Consider the following 21,016-nt stretch of genomic DNA (forward strand, 5'->3'; position numbering starts at 1 on the left):
ATTCATAAAAAAAGAAGTTTAAATACATAATCTATATGTGTGTGTGCGTGCGTATACATATATATAAGACATTCGTACACATATCTAAGTATTTAAATTCGTAAAATATAAGGTCGTTCGGTATGACGATAGACGAAATAAAAAAAGAAAAAAAAAATAAATAAATAATATAATAAACAGGTAAACCCTCGACAAGCGGAAATAATGTTCTAACGCCTAAGAGTGACATAGAACGGATATAGAGAGAATGATAGAAGAGGAGATGGAGGAGTTGGCAGGGGGGGGGGTGGAAGGGGGAAAGAGAAGGAGAGGGAAAAGTGGTGGTAGTCGACGTTATCGATCAACCAATTAAAACTAGCTACGAGCATGATAACGAAAGTCCCAATTTTCGATAACTACAATAACGCATAATAATAAAGTATAACAATAAGCATATTTTATGTACATTCGTCTTCATTTATCATTTCATTCAAGAGCAATATATATCGAATTCTATATATATATATATATATATATATATATATATGTATATGTATATGTATGTACATGAACATATACGTACGTATAAATTTATCTATTTACGATATACTTTTAAATATGTAATAAATATATCTACTGCGTAAAATAAAGAAGAAAAAAAATTGTTAGTAAAATAACAAAAATCTTTCTCATACATACATACATACATACATACATACATGCATATATATATATATATATATAAAATAATAATAATAATATTATTTATATATATATGTATGAGAATGTACACATACGAAATATAGATAATAATAATAATAATAATAATATGCATGTGTAAATATGTATATACATATATATGTATATATATATATATATACATATATATGAGAAGATGGAGGTTGCACACGCAAGTACAGGTTAATCGTTCAGCACGAGCGAGCGAACAGCTAATGGAGGACAAAACCGTGGCTCGATCGTTAATGCTGCTTTAACTTGCTCCTTTATTATTTAACTATAATTCGATCTACGACGATGATATCGATGATTATAATTATGATTATGGATTAGAACGCGACGTGAAATCGAGATTCCTTTTCCCCTTCTCGTTTGCCGCGACGAAAGAAAAAATCTATTGAAACGTCTGAAGAAATAAATAAATAAAAATGGGGAAAAAAAAAAGAAATAAAAAAATAAAAGAAGGAAAAAAGAAAACAATCAAGGATCTCGAATCGATCGTAAGTCGATATACGAAAGTCGATCATTATACGATCGAGACGCATTCGATGCATTCGATGCATTCAATGCATTCTCTTTCTCTTTCTCTCACCTATTTATCGTATTTATCTATCTTTCTCTTACTATGTTATGTCTGCTTTTGCTTGTCTGCCTGCCTATTTCTATCTGTCTGTCTGTCTGTCTGTCTGTCTGTCTGTCTCTCTGTCTATCTATCTTTCTCTCTCTTTCTCTGTCTATCTATCTTTCTCTCTGCCTTTCTCTTTTTCTCCTTCCTCGTCTCGCACGAATGTTTTCAGGAGCGTGTATATATTCGATTAATAATAAATAAAAACGAGTTAGATATGTATAAAAAGACATAACTTACTTTCGTTTTGTGTTGAAAGAAAAGTGTTAGAAAATTTCAACACACATACACACACACATATATATATATATATACACGTACGTAGACATTGTGTGCATGTACGTATTTATCTATATGTGTACATACGCATTTATATGTGTAACTTAAGAAAGATAGAGAGAGAGAAAGAGAGAGAGAGAGAGAGAGAGAGACAGGGATCGTCTTGAAAAATTCTCTCTCTCTCTCTCTCTCTCTCTCTCTCTCTCTCTCTCTCTCTCTCTCTCTCTCTCTCTCTCTGTCTTTCCACACGTTCGAATCTATTTTTCGAACAAAGAAGAACCGGCAGGCTATGGGATTCACTGTGTAAACACGGAATCCTTTATTCGTAGTTGCATCGTAGTACACACAACACCAATGTTCCAATCCGAATCTATTTGCTTTAACCAATCATATATATACATATATATATATATATGATATATATATATAATAACGTGATATATATATATATATGATAACGTGATATATATATATGTGTGTGTGTATGATAACGTGATAATGAGTATGAGATTTAATAAGGAAAAGAAAAAGATGAATCGATAGGAAGATAGAAAGTGAAATTTTAGGTTAAATGTCGAATATATATAATATACAAAAAAAAAAAAAAAAAGAAAAAAAGAAAGAAGAGAGAAAGGAAAAAGTAGAAGAAAGTTAGAAAAAAAGAAAAAAAAAAAAGAACACACAACACACATAACGCGTAATTCACGTTACAGGAAAGAAAATCGACTTATTTTTCTTCGTGTCATTTCAACGCACACATGCGTTTGAAGTTCGCCGTTCTGTTCCGATCTTTGATACTTCGGAACGATCGAATAGGAAAAATGGAGAGGAGAGAGAGAGAGAGAAAGAGATAGAAATAAAAAGAGAGAGAGAGAGAGAGAGGGAGCGTTTGAAAAGAGACGTCGACGTGGATCAGGTGAGATAACGCGTTCGACGATTAAAGTGTCACTCTCATCGAAATATAAACGTCGATCGTCGTAACACGAAAGAAATCGAAGGTCGATCGTTCCGAGACTGGTCTACGATCTTGAGGAAAGAAGAAGGAAAGAAGAAATAAAGAAATAAAGAAAGAAAGGAAAAAAGAAAGGAAGGAAGGAAGGAAGGAAGGAGACGCATCGTCATACATACATATAGTCGTCGTCTGGATTTGCTCGTCATCTTCCGACGTCTCTCTTTCGAATCTCGAGCTTTTCCAAATGCCGTTCATTTCGAACGTTTCCCATGAATAATTGTCATAAAGAAAATACATAATATATACTTATAATATATATGCATATATATTTATATATATATATTTATATATATATATATACATGATTGTTCCTTTGTGATACGTACCTCTTCGATTAAACGGCCGGACCCGAACGGCGACCTTTATCTTATCCGTGGCCATTTCGTGTATATGTTATATGTATGTATATATATATATATATATATGTTGTATATATGTATGTGTAGTGCGTGCAGTGTCGCGCGCTGCTGTCTACTGGTTGGTATGTGTACGTGTATATGATTCTGTCTGTATGTATGTATATATGTATGTATGTATATGTGTGTATGTGTGGTAGTGTTTTCACACCGGTAACAACGCGCACACCGTATAAACTGATCACGAGGAACGGCTCGTTTCAGCTAACCCGCGCACAATTTAGAATTTTTCACAGGAACCTCATAACGCTAGATTATCTTCAACCCATACCGCGAACCTTTCATCTTTCAAACGGCACTACGTCTCACCGAGCCCATGACACACTTCGCCATATTGCTATCGTAGCTCGTCCGTGCACCGTCGGACGACGATGATCGTCCTCCTCCTATCGAGTGAACGTATTTCCGAGAACTACCGCTAGGAACGCTCCCGACGCTTCGACGCGGCCTTCGTCGTTTATCGTCGTTCCCTCACGGCTCGACTCGACTGTACTCGACTCGACTCGGCTTCATTCGGTTCCACTTCGACTTCGACTCCTCTGACGTCACATTGTCGAGCTATACGCGCGCCACCTTTCAAACAAGTTATAATATCATCCATCGTACCGACCGTGCTAACCTCTTGACCGATCGATACTTACATGATAAAATATAGCGCGAACTTTCGAATGCTCTTTATTTTTACTTTATCTCTTTGCTTTTCTTTATATCGCTATCGTTAAATTTCTTCACAAATTTATAGACCACGCACTGATATAATTTTCTTCTTTTTCCTCTTCTTCTTCTTCTTCTTCTTCTTCTTCTTCTTCTTCTTCTTCTTCTTCTTCTTCTTCTTCTTCTTCTTCTTCTTCTTCTTCGTTGTCGAATATTTTCCTTCACTCATAAGAATAATTCGAAACATAGTTAAAATACGAAATCTTTATAATTTATTAATTCGATAGTTAGTAACCTTTGATTAATAATTACATATATATATATATATATTGAAGTATTGTTGTCCATTAAATGATTTGTGAATTTCCGCGTTTAAAATGTAACAACACACGCGCATTGAAATGAAAAAAAAGAACATGGCGAATCGCTGCATTGCTACCACTATTGTAAAAATTACAAAATATAGAATCAAATATATACTACGCGTTATAGAATTTGTGCGTATATTTGAATTAGATACATTTAGATTTTTGAATAATCGTGTGTCAACAATAAATTATATTTATATATGATCTCTCGAATGCATGGCATCGAGTTTACATGTACGAGCAAAAATAATAAATATATAATTTAGCACTCGATTTAAAAATATTACGCGGGAAATGTAACCAATTGTGATTATTTGGTGTGAATAATTTTTAAGTGATTTGTAATTGTACGATTTTTTTAGTTAGATCCGAGAAAAAGTTCCTTTTTTTTTTTTTTTTTTTTTTTTTTTTTTTGTTTTTTTTTCCATCATTTATATCTGTCATCTTTCTTGAATTTACACGAAAGAAGAAACAAATGGCTCCAAAGTAAGGTTATGTTCGTTTCACGTTTGGCAGCATAACGAACGAATTAAATGTTTCTAAACATCGTATTTACTATTTTTATATTATTTTATCTTCCTACGATAGATACTGAGTAAACAAAAAGATAATATTTATATGAAAGTATATCTTATACGATATATATATATATATATAAACATTATACAATATTAAAAATAAGGGAAAGAAGAAAATCATGAGATTTTAAGAGTTAAAATTAATATTTTCAAAATGATTATTAAATTTGAAAAAGTAATAAATTGTTCCTCGGAACATCCGTCTTATCCCGCTACTAATTTATTGGATCATCGTAAAAATACATCATGGAGATGCGCCAAGCCTGGAGAGATGTTAGCAACTGTTATTTTTCAATTGACTGAACCTTCTATAATAACGGGTGTTGATATTGGTAATTATCGTTCTTGCATTGTTATTGTCACTGCATCAACGTCATTAGAACCTGACACTTGGATACCTATCGTACAACATCAATTTATGACAAACGACGAGGCTGCTAATGGTAAATTTAAAGATCAAGTTCAATTATTTGCAAAAAGAGATTTAAATCCTGATACATTGAAAATAAAATTTGATCGGATTAAAATTACATGTATGCAGTCTGCAAACTTAAAGGAATTGTTTGGTCTAATGTTCTTCATAGCAAAGACAGAAGTATCAGTGGATTTAGGTCTTGATGTTTTTGGTCGTTTTAAATTAAAACAAAAAGATGAAAACAATGAGAAACCAGAGATAGACGAATTTAAAGAGAAATATCTCAAGATGATAGCCAATAAGAAAACAAAAGTAGATCCTAAAAGTGATTTACTTAAGAAGGTAAAAGAAAGTGGTATGTCAGCATTTACTAAACGCCAAGAAGATGAGAAGGAACCAATGAGAAGGCCCTTGTTAGAAAAATTGGAAGCTGGAAAAAGTGATGAAGTATTTGGAAATCAAAACAAAGTTCCTAATAATAATGTAAATAAAAATACATTGACCACTGATATAGCAATAGCTAATGCTACAGGAATAAATGATAAACAAAATGAAAATGTTAAGCGTACTCCATTTGGTGATATAGTGCCATCTCCGATTCAAAAGAAAGATAAAAATCATTTAAAAAATGATAATTATAATAACGTTGAGTCAAGAAAACGTTCTTTGACTATTGAGGAAAAAGATGAAAATAAAAAAATTAAAAAAGATTGTCCAAAATGTTGCAAAGAATCAGAAGACAGGACGTGTTCAACGTGTGGACGTTTGCCACAACCTAAACCACTTCCATCTCCCATTAATGTTAAAAAGAATAAATCAAAGAAATTATTTTCACAACTCTTTCAAGATATTAGTTTTTCTCTTAGCGGATATGTTAATCCACAGAGAGATGAAATCAGAAGGAAAGCACTTAAAATGGGTGCCAGATATATCGCTAATCCAGATACTTCTAATAATGTATGTACTCATTTGATTTGTGCCTTTAAGAATACACCAAAATATCAACAATTAAAGAATCATTGTAAAATTGTATCGCATACATTCATTGAAGATTGTTATAATGAGAGAAAAAGGTATTTACAAAAAAAAAATATATATATATATATATATACATATGTATTATCTAAGCATCTTGTAAATAAATATTTTTGATTATAGATTGCCATGGAGAAGATATGCGTTAGATAACAAAGAAAAAAAGAAAGCTGAAAGTGAAGATGAAATTGAAGCTGATATATCTCGCGAAGGGACACCTAATCCATTCGAAGAAGATACAGATTCTGAGACCTATTATTAATTTAACAAAATAAATAATCTTTTTCTTTTTTTTTTTTTTTTTTTTTTTTATATATATAAAAATATATTCAAAGAAAGAACAATAGAGTTTATCTTATTACATTGTTACATACATAGAAAACTTGTTCCTTCTGCCTTTTTTTTTTCTTTCTTTTTTTTTTTTCTTTTTTATATATAAAGAAAATAACTGTACATTTTTATTCTATTTACAAAGTTATTTTGTCATTTATTGGAAATAATAAAATTTTCTATTTCATACTATCTGTATATGCTTTTTCAACTTTTGTTGATTATGTTATTTTACATTTTCGTGTAAAAAAATTTATATTAATTAAATGATTGTAAAATAATTAAAAAAAAATATATATATATATATATGTATGTACATAACAGATCCATTTAAATGCTTGATGTTTTTGATCGATTATGAAGATGTCATTACCAGGCGTTTAAATTAATTACACTTTTGTACACCGAATGTATTACACGTATATATGTGTATAAACAAGTTAATAATTTTATATGATATAAAATAATTAAACGAATGAAATAATTATTAAAAGTATCACGATGTTCGTACGTCCAAGTTACGTGATAGACTAATTTATCATTCATCAGAATAAATTGTTCACCTCTAACCATTTATTATTATTTACATTATTGACGATGTTTATGGAGTTCGTAGTACGCACTTTTTTTGCTCACTATACAAACTTCACGTTAAGAATTGTTTTGAAATCATAACAAATCGTTTATTAAACAATTCTTTTTTAAAGTTGTTCGAATATTTTTTTCTCTTTTCTTTTTTTTTTGAATCTCTCGATCAAAATTATCGTATTAATTAATTGACAATAAATCATATTATAATTGATGGAATAATAATAAAATTGATAAAAAAAATATTTTTCTTAGGTAAAGAAAGAACAAAAAAAAAAAAAAAAATAAAAATAAAAGAAAAACATTGGTCGTACGATCGATAGGAAATTTATTGTTTTAAGATTGGCAATCCTCGATGAAAGTTTATCATTTGTTTCGATTTTACTCGTAAGCCTAGATTTTGTTTTATAATCTTGCGTATTGCAGTAACCTGTGATATGTCATGAACGATGGTGGGGTGTTTCATAACCTTGTCGACGTATTCGTTGTATCTTTAATAGACAGTATGACTGAAATTATCTATAGTTGCAAGTCAGGAACGTTATAACGAATTTAAAAATAATTTTAGATCGAATTTATTGAAATTTAAAAAGAAAGAAAGAAAAAAATAATATATATATATATATATATATATATATTTATATATAATTTCGTTAAAGTTTCATAAGTAATCCAAGGAATGGCGTTAGTACGTAAATTTCATCAATTATCAAAGTCAATATTAATTTTAAATTCTACGAGGTCCGTTCGTAAATCTATAAAAAATATTCCAATAATTTCGTTCGTACGAACGTCGTCGTCTTCGTCGTCGTCAACGTCTCAACCACTTTCAGAAAAACAAGAGTAAGTTATAATGAATGATTGTTGTCGCATCGGGGAGGGGGGAAGAAAAAAAGAAAAAAAAAAATTATTTTCACTCAATGAAACATTCGTATTAATTTTTATGACGTATTTTCTTTTCTTTTTTTTTTCTTTTTTTTTTTTTTCTTTTTTTAGAATAAATATAACGTTCGTTAGGGCCAGTGGTCAAAGGATAAAGGCCAAAGGCAAAGTAGGAGATACGATTTTGGATATAGTCGTAAATAATGAAATTGACTTGGATGGTTATGGTAAGTGATATTTATAATGCATTATTTTTTTTTCTTATTTTGTTTGTTTGTTTGTTTGTTCTTTTTTTTTTTTTTTTCTAACACTGTTATCAAAAATAATATATATTAATTTAAAAATTATCTTTTATATAGGTGCTTGCGAAGGTACATTGACCTGTAGTACTTGTCATTTAATTTTTCCCAAGGAAGTATATGACAGTCTACCTGATAAACCAACAGACGAAGAATTAGATATGCTTGATCTAGCATATGATTTAACTGACACGTATGTATGTTTTACTGATATTTTTATTAATTAAAAAAAAAAAAAAAAAATAAAATATGTGTATGTACATATATATATATATATATGTGTGTGTGTGTGTGTGTGTGTACTCTTGAAGTACAGATCTTTACTATTTCCATATGTTACATATATTTATGACTTCATCGAAATCATTTCAATGTGTCTCTCTTGTAAATTTAATTCAACGATCGAAAGTATTTCATATTTGAAATTTAAAATAACACATGATCTTGAATATATCTCTTAAAGAAATTTTACAGTCAATTTAAAAATTATTTGAATATCGCCAATATCAATTTATTCTCTTCTAATGTTAAATACATTACTTTATAGATCCAGATTAGGATGTCAGATAGTCATGACAAAAGAATTAGATGGCATTGAAGTGAAGGTCCCAGCTACGATCAATGATGCACGAGCTTGATGTAGTGGTTGATTTGTAGTTCCATTTTGTCCATATTAAGTAAACCAATATAAACGCCAATAATACCAAATCTGGATGGTCTTTATAAATAGTATAACTATATATCCATAATATTACATTAATACAAATTAATCCGAGCACAAATGTAATATTATGTATATACTGGCCAAAAAAAAAAAAAAAAAGATTTATATAATTTTTCATTAAAATCTATAGATATTTTATATACGACTAAAGATAAAAAGAAAGAAAAAAAAAATATATATATATATATATATATATATATATATGTATACTATTTTATGAGATAGTTTTTTAACATAGCTTGAATTCACTCAGTATGAATTCATTTTAATATCAAAAGATTTATCGTATAATAAATGCAAAGTGCAATAGTTTTTATATATACAATAAATGTATAATATTTATTAAATGTTTTACGTCGAATTAATCAATTAATTTTGTTCATATATATTAGATTAGTATTAATAAATATAGTAAAAAAATTATAACACAAAATGTATATTGTTTTATCGTTTTCTTTTATATATCATTAACAATAATTCCTCTCTGTAAATTTTATTCATGTTAATTAAACAAATTCTTCCAAATATGTAATGAAAGAGAAAATATTTCCAAGGACTTTAATTAAGTTCATCATGTATGTTGAAAGTGTCATTGCTAAATAATGTAATTGTTAAATGACATTTTTATGGATATCTTAATATGAAATCAATTAATAACATTATTAATACAAATTGAAAAGAAAGAAAAAAAAAAAAAAAGGAAATCAAAATTATCAGTATTATATTCTAATAAATAATAAGATAAGAAAAAGGATGATACGTATAATAATGTGAATTAATAATAATTATAAATACGAAGTAGAAAATAAAGAAAAAATAAAAAAAAAAAAAAAAAAAAAAGAAATAACTCTATCCTAGATTTACACTTTATTATTATTCTAGTCAAAATATTTTCGACTAATCGTTTCACTTGACATGCTCAGAATAATTTATTTCTTTTTAGAAAGGTACATAACCAAATATATCCACGATATCGATATTATTACATCGGTAAATAGTACATAAAGCTAAAACACTTTTGTACTATCAATATTACATGTGGACCCAACGAATAATTTACTTGTGCATTATAGCACACTATATGTAATTGAATTATTGCTACACTACTTACAAACATGGTAAAAATTAGGCATTATATTAATGTATATAATTTACATATTTTCATTTTCTTACCCTGCCCATTTCAAAATCACTACCTCTAGAATGTGTGATATTATATATATATATATATTATATATATATATATATTTATTTATTTACATGTACGATAAATTGAAATTTTATTTAACTTTCGTCAAACATTAAATTTTACCATTTTATTATGAACAGATAATAAAAATCTATAGTTTCCAGTTTAACATATTATATTCTTTAATGTATTATCTCATAATTAAAAACGTATATATTTATATATACACGTTTAACAAATGCAACTTTCGTTATTAGGCCAGTCACAAGGTGTAATTTCATTTACAATATTGTGTATTCAATTTTATTTATAGATTTTTTTTTCTTTTTTTTTTTTTTTTTGACGTCTCGCCCTTCAGACATTTTTTATTTCTGAATGTAAATTTTTCATTATCAGTCTATCACTCACAAGCACATGCGGTGAAGCCCTGTTTTCTAATATTCGATTACTAAGTTCTATAATTTTAAATTAAACGACAATGAAGAAATAAAATCGTAAATATTTTTAATAGAATTTAGATTGGTATTATCATGATTATTTTTATCATTATCATTATCATTATCATTATCATTATCATTATCATTATTATTATTATTCTTATTCTTATTGAAATTATTATTACTATTATTATTATTATTATTATTATTATTATTATTATTTTTGTTCTTTTTCTTTTCTTTTCTTTTTTTTTTTTTTTTCTATTCTGTACATCAACAACAATAACTGTTCTAATGAAATCTTAAGCGAGAATTATCGGTCAAGTTAGTTGTTAAAAATGACGAAATTATATCAATTTGTAAATTTCCATACATATATATATATATATATATGTAAAAAAAAAAAGAAGAAAAAAAAAACCGTCGTAATAATAATAATAATTGTTATCATATATCAGATTTCGCATTGAGGGCTACTCTCCTTCACCTTTACCACCCTCACCCTAACCGCCCTCCAACTTTGTAACGAATATATATATATATATAAAAAAAAAAAAAAAAAAGAATAAAAATAAAAATAAAAAAAATAAAAAAAAATACTTAATCGCGCAGTCAAGCGATAGTCAAAATTCTAAGGTCTAAGCCTTTCTCATTAACGAAAGTGACCTAGGACTAGAGATTTTTACTAAACACAAGTAAAGAAAAAAAGATGGCAAGATGTAAAATACCTTACATTACATATGTATGCGTGTCTCACCTTTCCAAACTGCACGACCATTTTTCTTTTTTACATTTCTTTTCTCTTTCTCTCTCTCTCTCTCTCTCTCTCTCTCTTTTCTCTCTTTCTCTTTCTTCAACATATCATCGTTCGTATATAATATAAATAACGAGCGATGCCTCGATTAACAATCATTCTCATATTTTCAATATACACACAACAACCCTCTCAGTATTATTAATCCTTATTATTTTTATCTCTTCGAATGCGAATCGAATTAATATTTGTTTTGATAAAACACAAACAAACTTCTTTTCTTTTTCTTTTTCTTTTTTTTTTTTTCTTTTTCATCGAATTGACAGTTCGACAGATCGCAATGACATTTCTTTTCCTTCCCCTCTCTTTTTCTTCCCCTCCCTCCCCCCACCCCTATCCCCACGTTTATTTTTCTTAAATTATACGTATAACTTAATTATAAACTATACGATTCGTAAAAATTACAAAATGGATTGTATAAAGTTGCACGTGCGCTATGCAACAGGTATATCATACGTCAGTACCCGTTGAGACTCTCTCTTCAAAAAAAAAAAAAAAAAAAAAAGAAAGAAAAAAAAACTTATAAATTATAAAAAAATATAAATGAATCAAAGTATACCATATATTTTTTTCTTTTTTCTATTTAGATTAAACGCAGCGTTCTCAGTGAAAAAGAAGAATCCTTCGTTGATCGTGACTGAACAGAGAGAGAGAAAAAAAAAAAAAAAGGAAATAGAAAAAAAAAAAAAAACAAAAAAAGTATCAAACATTCGTAGAAAAAAATGTAATATCTTGAATAAATGCACGTTTATATGTATTTACGTATGTATTTATATGTTATCTTACGAAGATGAGGTATGTTAAAGATCATTTTGAAATAAATCGGAGTGATATAACGTGCCAACAGTAAAGTCCAATTTCGTAAATTCGTTTTGTATGTACGAAAAAATATCATTAAATCTATTTAATGATCTGACGAACGATTATAATAAACATATTTCGTTTATCTCACGGTGATGCTTTGTGTATGTGTATTTTATGCGCGCGTGTTTGTTGTATGTATCTGCGTGTATATGTGTATGTGTGTGTATCTTTAATGATAATCCGTATGATAAATGGAACCGAATGATTTTATTTATTACGTTTGATAATGTTTCTTTTCTTTTCCTTTTCTTTTTCTTTTTCTTTTTTCTGTTCTTTTTTCTTTTCTCTTTATCTTTTTCTTTCATTTCTTTTCTCTCGTCGAACATATCGAACAGTCTTCTCTACTTCATCGTGGTGCCAGCACCAACGCGAAATAACATAAGAGAGATTAAAACGATGTTACCATCGCATTAACGTGATACGAAGCAAAAGAGACATTAAAATCTCTTTATTCGATAAGATAAACCACTGTACAAGGTGAACGTCTTTTTACGTTGGAAAAAAAAGAAAAGAAAAGAAAAGAAAAGAAAAGAAATGAAAAATAAATAAATAAAAACAAGTGATTTCAATCGCATATTACGGATTCCAAAGATAATAAACGCGACGTATAAATGAGACATACGTAAATCAGGTACCAGCTGAAATCGAAACTTAAAATATTCTTTTAATTGTCCCTTCTTTTTCTTATATCTTTTCTTCTTTTCTTTCTTTTCTTTTTCTTTTTTGTTTTTCCTTTTCTTCTTTCTTCCTCTTCCTTTATCTTCTTCTTCTTCTTCTTCTTTTTTTTTCCTTTTTTTATCTCCACGAGATAAACGAATAATAATTAATCGTAAACGCATATATGTAGAGGCGGCAAGGAAGTCCTTGTCGATTGGTATTAATACACAAAATTACGTACTTACTTGAGTAAATACATATAGTGATTACATACATACATACATACATACATACATACATACATACATACATGCATACATACATACATACATACATACATACATAGATAGATACATACATACATAGATACATACATACATAGATAGATACATACATACATAGATAGATACATACATAGATACATACATACATGTATACATACATATATACGTTTTATTTTACGATAGGAAAGAGAAATTCACGTATGTCGATTATTATAGAAACTTAACAAAAAAAAAAAGAGAGAAAGAGAGAGAGAGAGAGAGAGAGAGAGAGAGAGAGAGAAAATCGAGGATATATAATATCAGTCAGATATAGTTCTTAGGTGTCTCGTAATCGACAAGAAGACACCATTCGCACACCTACATATATCCAATGATGTTAGTAGAACAAACAAACAAAGAAACAAGCAAACAAACAAACAAACAAACAAAAAAGAAGAAGAAGAAGAAAATTTCAAAAAGTCGTTTCGAATGGAAAGAAATTAATCCTTTAAATGTCTCGATTATTTACACGAGCGTAGACAATTCATGAGGGCTGTTGGTGTTGGCAGCACTGCTAAGATCTAAGGTAGCTGCCGGTAAACCAGGACTTACGCTACCACTAGTCTCCCTCGTTAAATGAGACCTATTGAATTTATTGCTTGGACTCGGTGGTGACCTGTCACCAGGGGTCGTAGGTGGTGTTACTATATTACGATTCGTACCGGTGACATTTAAAAGGCTGTGCGTAGATGCCAGCGGAGCATTCGTCGATGACAACAACAATGGCGGTGACATCGGCGACGACATGTGTCGATGATGATGATGATGATGATGATGCTGCTGTTGCTGCTGCTGATGCTGCAGCTGTTGTTGCTGTTGCTGTTGCTGTTGTTGTTGCTGTTGCTGCTGATACTGCGAGCCACGATTATTACCAGCATTGTTATGGGCCAACGTAGTATTAGAATTCGTTCCCGTTAAAGAACCAATTTTTGGTGGGCATCCTCCGCTATGATAAATACTCGGCCGTAACTGATGCTGCTGTTGCTGCTGCTGCTGATGATGATGATGATGCTGTTGCTGATGCAACTGATATTGTTGTTGTTGTAGATGTGACTGATGATGATGATGATGATGATGATGATTATGATTATTGTGATTATTATTATTATTATTATTATTATTCTGTTGTAATTGTTGTAATTGTTGACGTTGCAGTTGAGCCGCCGCTTCGCACTGTTCGCGAGCTAGCGCCTTCACCGCGTTCGTCTTCTCCTGAAATATTATAATAAAACGTTTATTAATAAAGGTATATATGTTTATATATATTTATGTATATTTATTTCAGGACACATAGATTGTATATCAGCGTGACACAAAGAAGGACGATAATAATGGATCCCACATATCGGTGGGAATTTTTAAGGCGACACATCAAGGACAACATTAAATTTAATTACACGATATCCTCATTCCCACCTACTCTCACCGCCACCGCCCCCGCCCCCGCCCCTTTTATACTTAAGTAGGTATGTACCGAAAGCTATAGTAACGTAGATTGTAAGGGAAAAAAGAAAGAAAAAAAAAAAGAAATTAAAGAAAAGAAAAAAAAAAGAAATTATTATGAAAAGAAACCTCCCGGCTGTTTTAATGGTACGGCATTAAGTGATACGAATTTACGAGCGAATTAATCGCCATAATGGACCGTAAACGGGAATGTATTGAAACGTTAAATTATCAACATAAATTTCGAGATACTCTTTTGGTGGCTTACTTTACCGTACATATGTAATGTACACACACACACACACACACACACATATATATTATATAAATATATATATATATATATACGTACGTATGTGTATTGTAAGTACGTTGTTGTACGTACGTTTTCTTTTGTATTCTTTTTTTTTCTTTCTACGATGTTCGAAGAAAATAAATAAAAATAAAAACAAAAAAAAAAAAAAGAAAAAGAAAAAGAAAAAGAAAGAAAATTTCACGAAAGGAACTGCAACTTTTTTCCTTTTTCTTTCTCTCTCCCTCTCTCTCCCTTTCCTTTCCTTTTTTTCTTCTCCTCTCCCCCACTACCCCCTTTTTTTTATGTAACTTCGATCTCAACAACGAAGGAAGAAAATCGTGTGTTTATCTCTTATCACTTAAGGATTTAAGTTCAACGTTCGGCATATTATGTAAAGTCAATGGGGAATATAATATTCGATTTCGATGACCTGTTATACCTGCGTCCAATGATAGTTGGGGTGGGTGGATGGGGGTAGAGGGGCGGGTTGAGGGACCAATCGAGGGACAATCCGCGAACAGTTTTACAATAATATGTCGATTGCGTCGATGCTGGTTATGCTAATGAGTTTGCGTAGGATAGAAATCGGTATTTTTACGTATCGTACGTGTTACTATCGAGCGAGTATATATGGTAGTATGGGAGTATATATATATATATATAAAGAAAAAAGCATATACTGATAATCGTTATATACTTTTGAAATTATTTATTATATATTTCCTGCGAATCGTTCGTTCATTGTTAAAATATATGATAAAAATGAAATATATATATATATATATAATACTGCAAAATCGATTCGAATGAAATTTCCAAAAAAAAAAAAAATATCGCTTGTATAACACCCTGTATATATTTATACATATGTACGTATGTATATCGTATTACTAAATATATTAAACAAAAAAAAAAAAAAAGGAAAAAAAAAAAGAGGAAGACTGATATGCGGTATATATATGTATACACATGTTTATATATATACACGCGTGTGTATGCGTGAAATAAAGAAAATAAAAGCAATGTGTCTCATATAAAAATAAAAAAAATATATATATACATATATATATATATATATATATATATATATATATATATATAAAAATGAAAGAAAGAAAATAAAGAAAATATATTATAAAGGAAATAAAAACAAAAAAACAAAAAAACAAAAAAATGAACAAACAAAGAAACAAACAAATAAACGATGCTTACCCTCTGCCACACGAAGACGTTATGGACCATGGCGCATCCGCAGAATACAATGCCGAGGCCGATAAAGACAGACGTTACTATAGCCGGCGTCGAGTGAAACTGTATAAACGTATACAGGATCATGCCTATAAGGGAAATAAAGGACGAGTATCAGAAATTAAAGCCCTTCTTCTTGTCCCTTTTCCTTTCCTTTCCTTTCCTTTCCTTTTCATTCCTTTTCTATCGTTGCTACGTCAGCGTGCCAATTAATGCGTGATATAATAATGCACGGATGCAAGAATGCTCGTATTAACGATAACGATAGAAAATATTCACAAGAAAGAAAAAGAAAGAGAGAGAGAGAGAGAGAGAGAGAGAGAGAGAGAGAGAGAAAAGAGAAAAAAAGATGTTCTCACCGGTTAAGAAGACTGGAATGCTAATGAAAAAGCCTCCGACCGCGCAGACACGGCTGATAGACGACTTTTGCAGGTACTTGTTGCTCCTGTAAAAAGAAAAGAGAAAAAGAAAAAAAAGAAAAGAGGATGAAAATGAAAGAAGAAAAGGAAGAGAGAGAGAGAGAGAGAGAGAGAGAGAGAGAGAGAGAGAGAAAAGCAGGTAATAAAAAAAAAAATAATAAAAATATAATCGAGTTATCTCACGATAGAGTAAACAACGTCAAAGATTTATTCAGCCTCTATTATGATATATGGAATACAAGAATAAAAGAATGTGGGTATGTATATATATACATATATTTTTTTTTTGTATATATTTATAAATATATAAGTTAAATTATTTATTTAGGAATTAATAAGTAATATTAAAAAAAAAAATAGAAATAAAAAGAATTTATAAAGCAAATCAACATGATTTAAAATTTATATATTTTCATTATCATAAGCATATATATTGCAAGTTCGAATAATGAATATTCTTAAAGTTACGTATACCTTTTTTCATATAAATTTTTATATAACGTTTCTTCATTTATTATGAATTATTTTAATCCATTACTCATGTTCGTGTCAATTAAAAATGTTCTCGTCAGTTCGTGCATTTCTTTTTCTTTTTTTTACAGACGAAGACGTAAAGAAATCTTTTTGTTTTTCTTTTGTATATATATATATATATTTTTTTTTTTTTTTTTTTTTATGTCTCGTTACGTTTTATTCGAACGAGAATAGAAAATGTTATTTTGAATTGTAATATCGACACGTATTTGAACGATAACACGTATTTTCTCGACGCAGAGTATTCCTTTCGAATATCTATGAGTATCCATTTGAAGAGATGTAATGTGATTAGATGCATATATCTTTCTCTCTCTCTCTCTCTCTCTCTCTCTCTCTCTCTCTCTCTCTCTCTCTCTCTCTCTCTCTTTCTCTCGTGTATGAAACCAAATCTCGAAAGTGGCTTTTAAGTATCGACGGAACGTCTTTTCACGAACTTTCTCGTTGTATCGTGTATCGTCTAACATCACGTAACGAATTACATCGTACAGTTTTATTACATACATATACCTAGAATAGATTTTACATCTATAATTACAATGTATTAATTTTAATCTTAACTTTTTTCTTCTTTCTTTTTTTTTTTTTTTTTTTTTTTTTTTTTTTTTTATTATTAATATTATATAAATATATACGAAATATATAACAAAATTCATCTGAATGGAATCGTTTTGAATTTAATAAATTTAATTTCTTTTTTGTACAACTCATGAAAATATTTCTAATTCAAATCAAATCAAATCAAATCTATAAAGTAAAAATATATAAAGTAAAGGAAAGAAAAATGGATAAATAAATTTTGTTGGCGTATACATACATACTCATATGCATATACACGTATATAAAAATTACTATTACATACTACGTATATAAAAATTTATATATATATATGTGTGTGGGTGTGTATCTAAAAACCTAGATAATTGTATTCGAATGTATTCGAAATTATCGAAGACTAATAAGTACATCCCGTATCTAATTTTGTTCTATCTAATATTTTTCCAAGGGAAGATTTTCGTTTCTAACGACGCGTTTCGTGTTCGTAAGATCCTTGTCGACAGTTAAACGCGTCAAACAGATTTATGATCACGATGGAGAACAAGAACCTTAGCTTAGGTAGGTGTTTATAAGAGATCCAAGCTAATATCTTATATACTGTGTCGGATATATAACCGTAACCAAGTATAAAGAGGGAACGATTTCACCAAACATAATCGTCTTACGTTTCTCCATAAATTACAAGAGCCGTCAGATGATCTTAAGCATCGGTTCCTGATAATGACTATCTTGCTAAACTCTAATTCGAAAGAGGGGGCTGCTATCGAGTTACCATCGTGACATTGAAAACCTTTCTCACGATTTTTGCCAAAACGTTTAGCCAAACGTTTTGTAAAACAGAACCTATAATTCGTATATATACATATACATATACATACATATATATATATATATATATATATAAATATATACTTACAAATCTAACTACCAACTTATCTACCTACCTACTTACTTAGATACCAACACAGATTGGGAACTATAATTATTTCACTATCGTATTATTTACAAGAAGTCTCTTTTCAATGATATATATATATATATATATATATATATATATATATATATATATATATATATATATTAGTGAGAATTTCTTTTTGTTTCATTTTATATTGTTTCGTTAGAAAGTACTATTAACTCAATTCGATTCGTTTAAATAAATCGAATGATTATAACGCGAGTATATCGCGAGTTAGATTTCGACGAAGAGAGAGAGAGAGAGATAGAGAGAGATAGAGAGAGAAAAGGAGGGAAAAAGGAAAAGGGATGAAAAATAAACAAAAATAAACAAAATTGAATAATCAAAAGACATTTAAGAATGGTTATTGAAAATGTTATTCATTCGAGGTCAATGACCCTCGAAGGGTGGTAGCAATGGCATCGTGGGAAGCGCTCTTGTTCGATGAACCTCTTTTAAACGCAGCACGTATGTATGTATGTATGTATGTACGTATGTACCTAACTATGCATGTATGTATGTATATATGTATGTATGTATGTATGTACAGTAAAGATGCGTGAGTTTTTTGCACCAGAAAGGTGGAACCTCGCGCTCGACTTGGATGAGTGTTCTCTCTCTCTCTCTCTCTCTCTCTCTTTCTCTCTCTCTTTCTCTCTCTCTCTCTCTCTCTCTGCACGCGTGAGAGAACTCAAGACGAAGAGTAGCCGCGGATAGAATAAGGGTCCGTTAACGTTGATCGAGCTACATATACTCCCTTATTACTAGTGTCACGGTAGGACGATCTAACCGGATACAAAGAGAGAAAGAAAGAGAGAGAGAGAGAGAGAGAGATGTTTTTCTAAGATTTATTGATTTTAATGAAGCGATATCTTCGATAGGTATATGTACGTTTGTATTCGTGTACGTTCACATGTACATATGAGACCTTATCATACATAGAAATATGAATTATTTAATAATGTATATGTTTATGTGTATATTGTATAGAAAAAATTTTAATTCTCTTTAAATAGAATTCTTATTTTCCTATTGAATAAAATTCTTCAATTTCAATCGAATGAATGTTCATAAATGAAATAGAGAATGAACGAAAGATAGAATTAATTATTATACCTATATGATCTTTGATATAGAAAAATAATTGAGATCAATGATCGATATAATGTTCGTTTAATCGAGCTAACGATTAACGTAAAAACAATCAATGATTATACGAAGAAGATACATTTTATTTGTCTTGAAAGTGGATCAACGTTTTAATCTCAATGAATATGTGCACGTTAAGATAAGAAAAATCGATAGGCCAATGACAGAAAGAAAAAAATGTTATGGGTCAAACGTTAATGCTCCTAACACAACTACCCCTTCAATGTACATATTTCCATAGATTGTATGTATTCCATGTATTCATGAAGAAATATGTATAAAAAATACATTTAATATATATATATATATATATATATATATATATATATATATGTATATATAATATTATCAAATAATATATAATTATAGTAAAAATGTATACGTTAATAATAATAATAAAGTTAGGTATTCTATATCTTACTATTTTATTATACTATTTTTTCTACATCGATCGAATATATATATATATATATATATATATATATATAAATATTCACTAATAATTATATACTTTATATATATATATATATATTTATATACTTTTTATAAAATGCAAGCATAGAACCATAACAGACCTATATCGTGGAGATACATACCTCTCTGTACGACCTAGTATACAAACATACACGTGTGTGTATATCCACATATATAAACATATATACATATATATACCTATATATGTAGCTAAAAAGAAGGAGAGAAAGAGAAAGAGAGAGAGAGAGAAATGTAGAACCCGATGGAAACGATTATTCTCTTCGTGTACGGTCGAGGGTATGCATGCCGTTGCATTTGACTTCTCTATGGCTCGTTGCATTCGCTTCGACCCACATATAACGGTGACAAAAGGTAAAGATAGAGATAGAGAGAGACAGAGACAGAGAGAGAGAGAGAGAGAGAGAGAGAGAGAGATAAAGAGAGATATAGAGAAGGAGTGAGACAGAGAAAGAGGGAGAGAGAACACCAAAGTAAAAGTGCGGATATCTCATCAAGAGGAAAGTCACGTTTCGACGGGCAGGACGTGACGTGTCCTTGAAGATATCAGTGGCAATGACGTTTCACGGGTGTCCACCAGTTCGCAAGTATATATAATACGTGTATATAAATATATATATATATATATATATGTATACATATATATGTATTTATGTATTACGTGTATGTATGCAAAATGTTCTTTCACTGATACGTCAACTTTGAAGAAACTAA

General features: G+C 29.6%; 4 protein-coding genes across 15 annotated transcripts in view; 2 read left to right on the forward strand and 2 right to left on the reverse strand.

Annotated features, from left to right (window-relative positions):
• The window catches only part of LOC124956474 (kinesin-like protein KIF13B), a 112,409-nt gene extending 108,540 nt beyond the window's left edge, over positions 1-3,869 (reverse strand). For 3 of the 7 annotated variants that reach the window (XM_047512324.1, XM_047512325.1, XM_047512323.1), the window contains exon 1: positions 2,960-3,869. In XM_047512324.1, the coding sequence (XP_047368280.1) occupies positions 2,960-3,014 (55 nt within the window). In that variant the 5' untranslated portion in view covers positions 3,015-3,869. The remainder of the gene's footprint in view (positions 1-2,959) is intronic. The other 4 variants (XM_047512329.1, XM_047512326.1, XM_047512327.1 and 1 more) reach the window with 2 other exon arrangements.
• A 284-nt stretch (positions 3,870-4,153) lies between these two features.
• On the forward strand, positions 4,154-6,429 carry LOC124956476 (DNA repair protein XRCC1). The gene is made up of 2 exons (XM_047512336.1): positions 4,154-6,137; positions 6,223-6,429. The coding sequence occupies exons 1-2, from the start codon at positions 4,804-4,806 to the stop codon at positions 6,359-6,361; spliced, it is 1,473 nt and encodes a 490-aa protein (XP_047368292.1). The 5' UTR covers positions 4,154-4,803; the 3' UTR covers positions 6,362-6,429.
• Positions 6,430-7,421: 992 nt separating this feature from the next.
• On the forward strand, positions 7,422-9,060 carry LOC124956477 (adrenodoxin-like protein 2, mitochondrial). Of its 2 annotated transcripts, none has more exons than XM_047512338.1 (4): positions 7,422-7,860; positions 8,014-8,126; positions 8,259-8,395; positions 8,746-9,060. In XM_047512338.1, the coding sequence occupies exons 1-4, from the start codon at positions 7,697-7,699 to the stop codon at positions 8,794-8,796; spliced, it is 465 nt and encodes a 154-aa protein (XP_047368294.1). In that variant the 5' UTR covers positions 7,422-7,696; the 3' UTR covers positions 8,797-9,060. The 2 variants fall into 2 exon arrangements, with proteins under 2 accessions (XP_047368294.1, XP_047368293.1); XM_047512337.1 differs by having other exon boundaries at positions 7,425-7,860; positions 8,259-8,391.
• A 1,884-nt stretch (positions 9,061-10,944) lies between these two features.
• The window catches only part of LOC124956475 (myb-like protein Q), a 42,171-nt gene continuing 32,099 nt past the window's right edge, over positions 10,945-21,016 (reverse strand). For all 5 annotated transcript variants that reach the window (XM_047512334.1, XM_047512333.1, XM_047512330.1 and 2 more), the window contains 3 exons: positions 16,552-16,637; positions 16,157-16,281; positions 10,945-14,418 (listed from right to left, as the gene is read on the reverse strand). In XM_047512334.1, the coding sequence (XP_047368290.1) occupies positions 13,672-14,418; positions 16,157-16,281; positions 16,552-16,637 (958 nt within the window). In that variant the 3' untranslated portion in view covers positions 10,945-13,671. The remainder of the gene's footprint in view (positions 14,419-16,156; positions 16,282-16,551; positions 16,638-21,016) is intronic.

This window comes from Vespa velutina, chromosome 22 (assembly GCF_912470025.1).
Source record: "Vespa velutina chromosome 22, iVesVel2.1, whole genome shotgun sequence".
NCBI lineage: Eukaryota > Metazoa > Arthropoda > Insecta > Hymenoptera > Vespidae > Vespa > Vespa velutina.

Excerpts from the sequence above, each read along its gene's own strand:
- LOC124956477 (XM_047512337.1), top strand. The coding sequence starts at position 7,697 with ATGGCGTTAGTACGTAAATTTCATCAATTATCAAAGTCAATATTAATT. Across the intron at positions 7,861-8,013 it reads CCACTTTCAGAAAAACAAGA|AATAAATATAACGTTCGTTA; the intron begins GTAAGTTATAAT and ends TTCTTTTTTTAG. Across the intron at positions 8,392-8,745 it reads GCATATGATTTAACTGACAC|ATCCAGATTAGGATGTCAGA; the intron begins GTATGTATGTTT and ends ATTACTTTATAG.
- LOC124956476 (XM_047512336.1), top strand. The coding sequence starts at position 4,804 with ATGATTATTAAATTTGAAAAAGTAATAAATTGTTCCTCGGAACATCCG. Across the intron at positions 6,138-6,222 it reads TGTTATAATGAGAGAAAAAG|ATTGCCATGGAGAAGATATG; the intron begins GTATTTACAAAA and ends TTTTGATTATAG.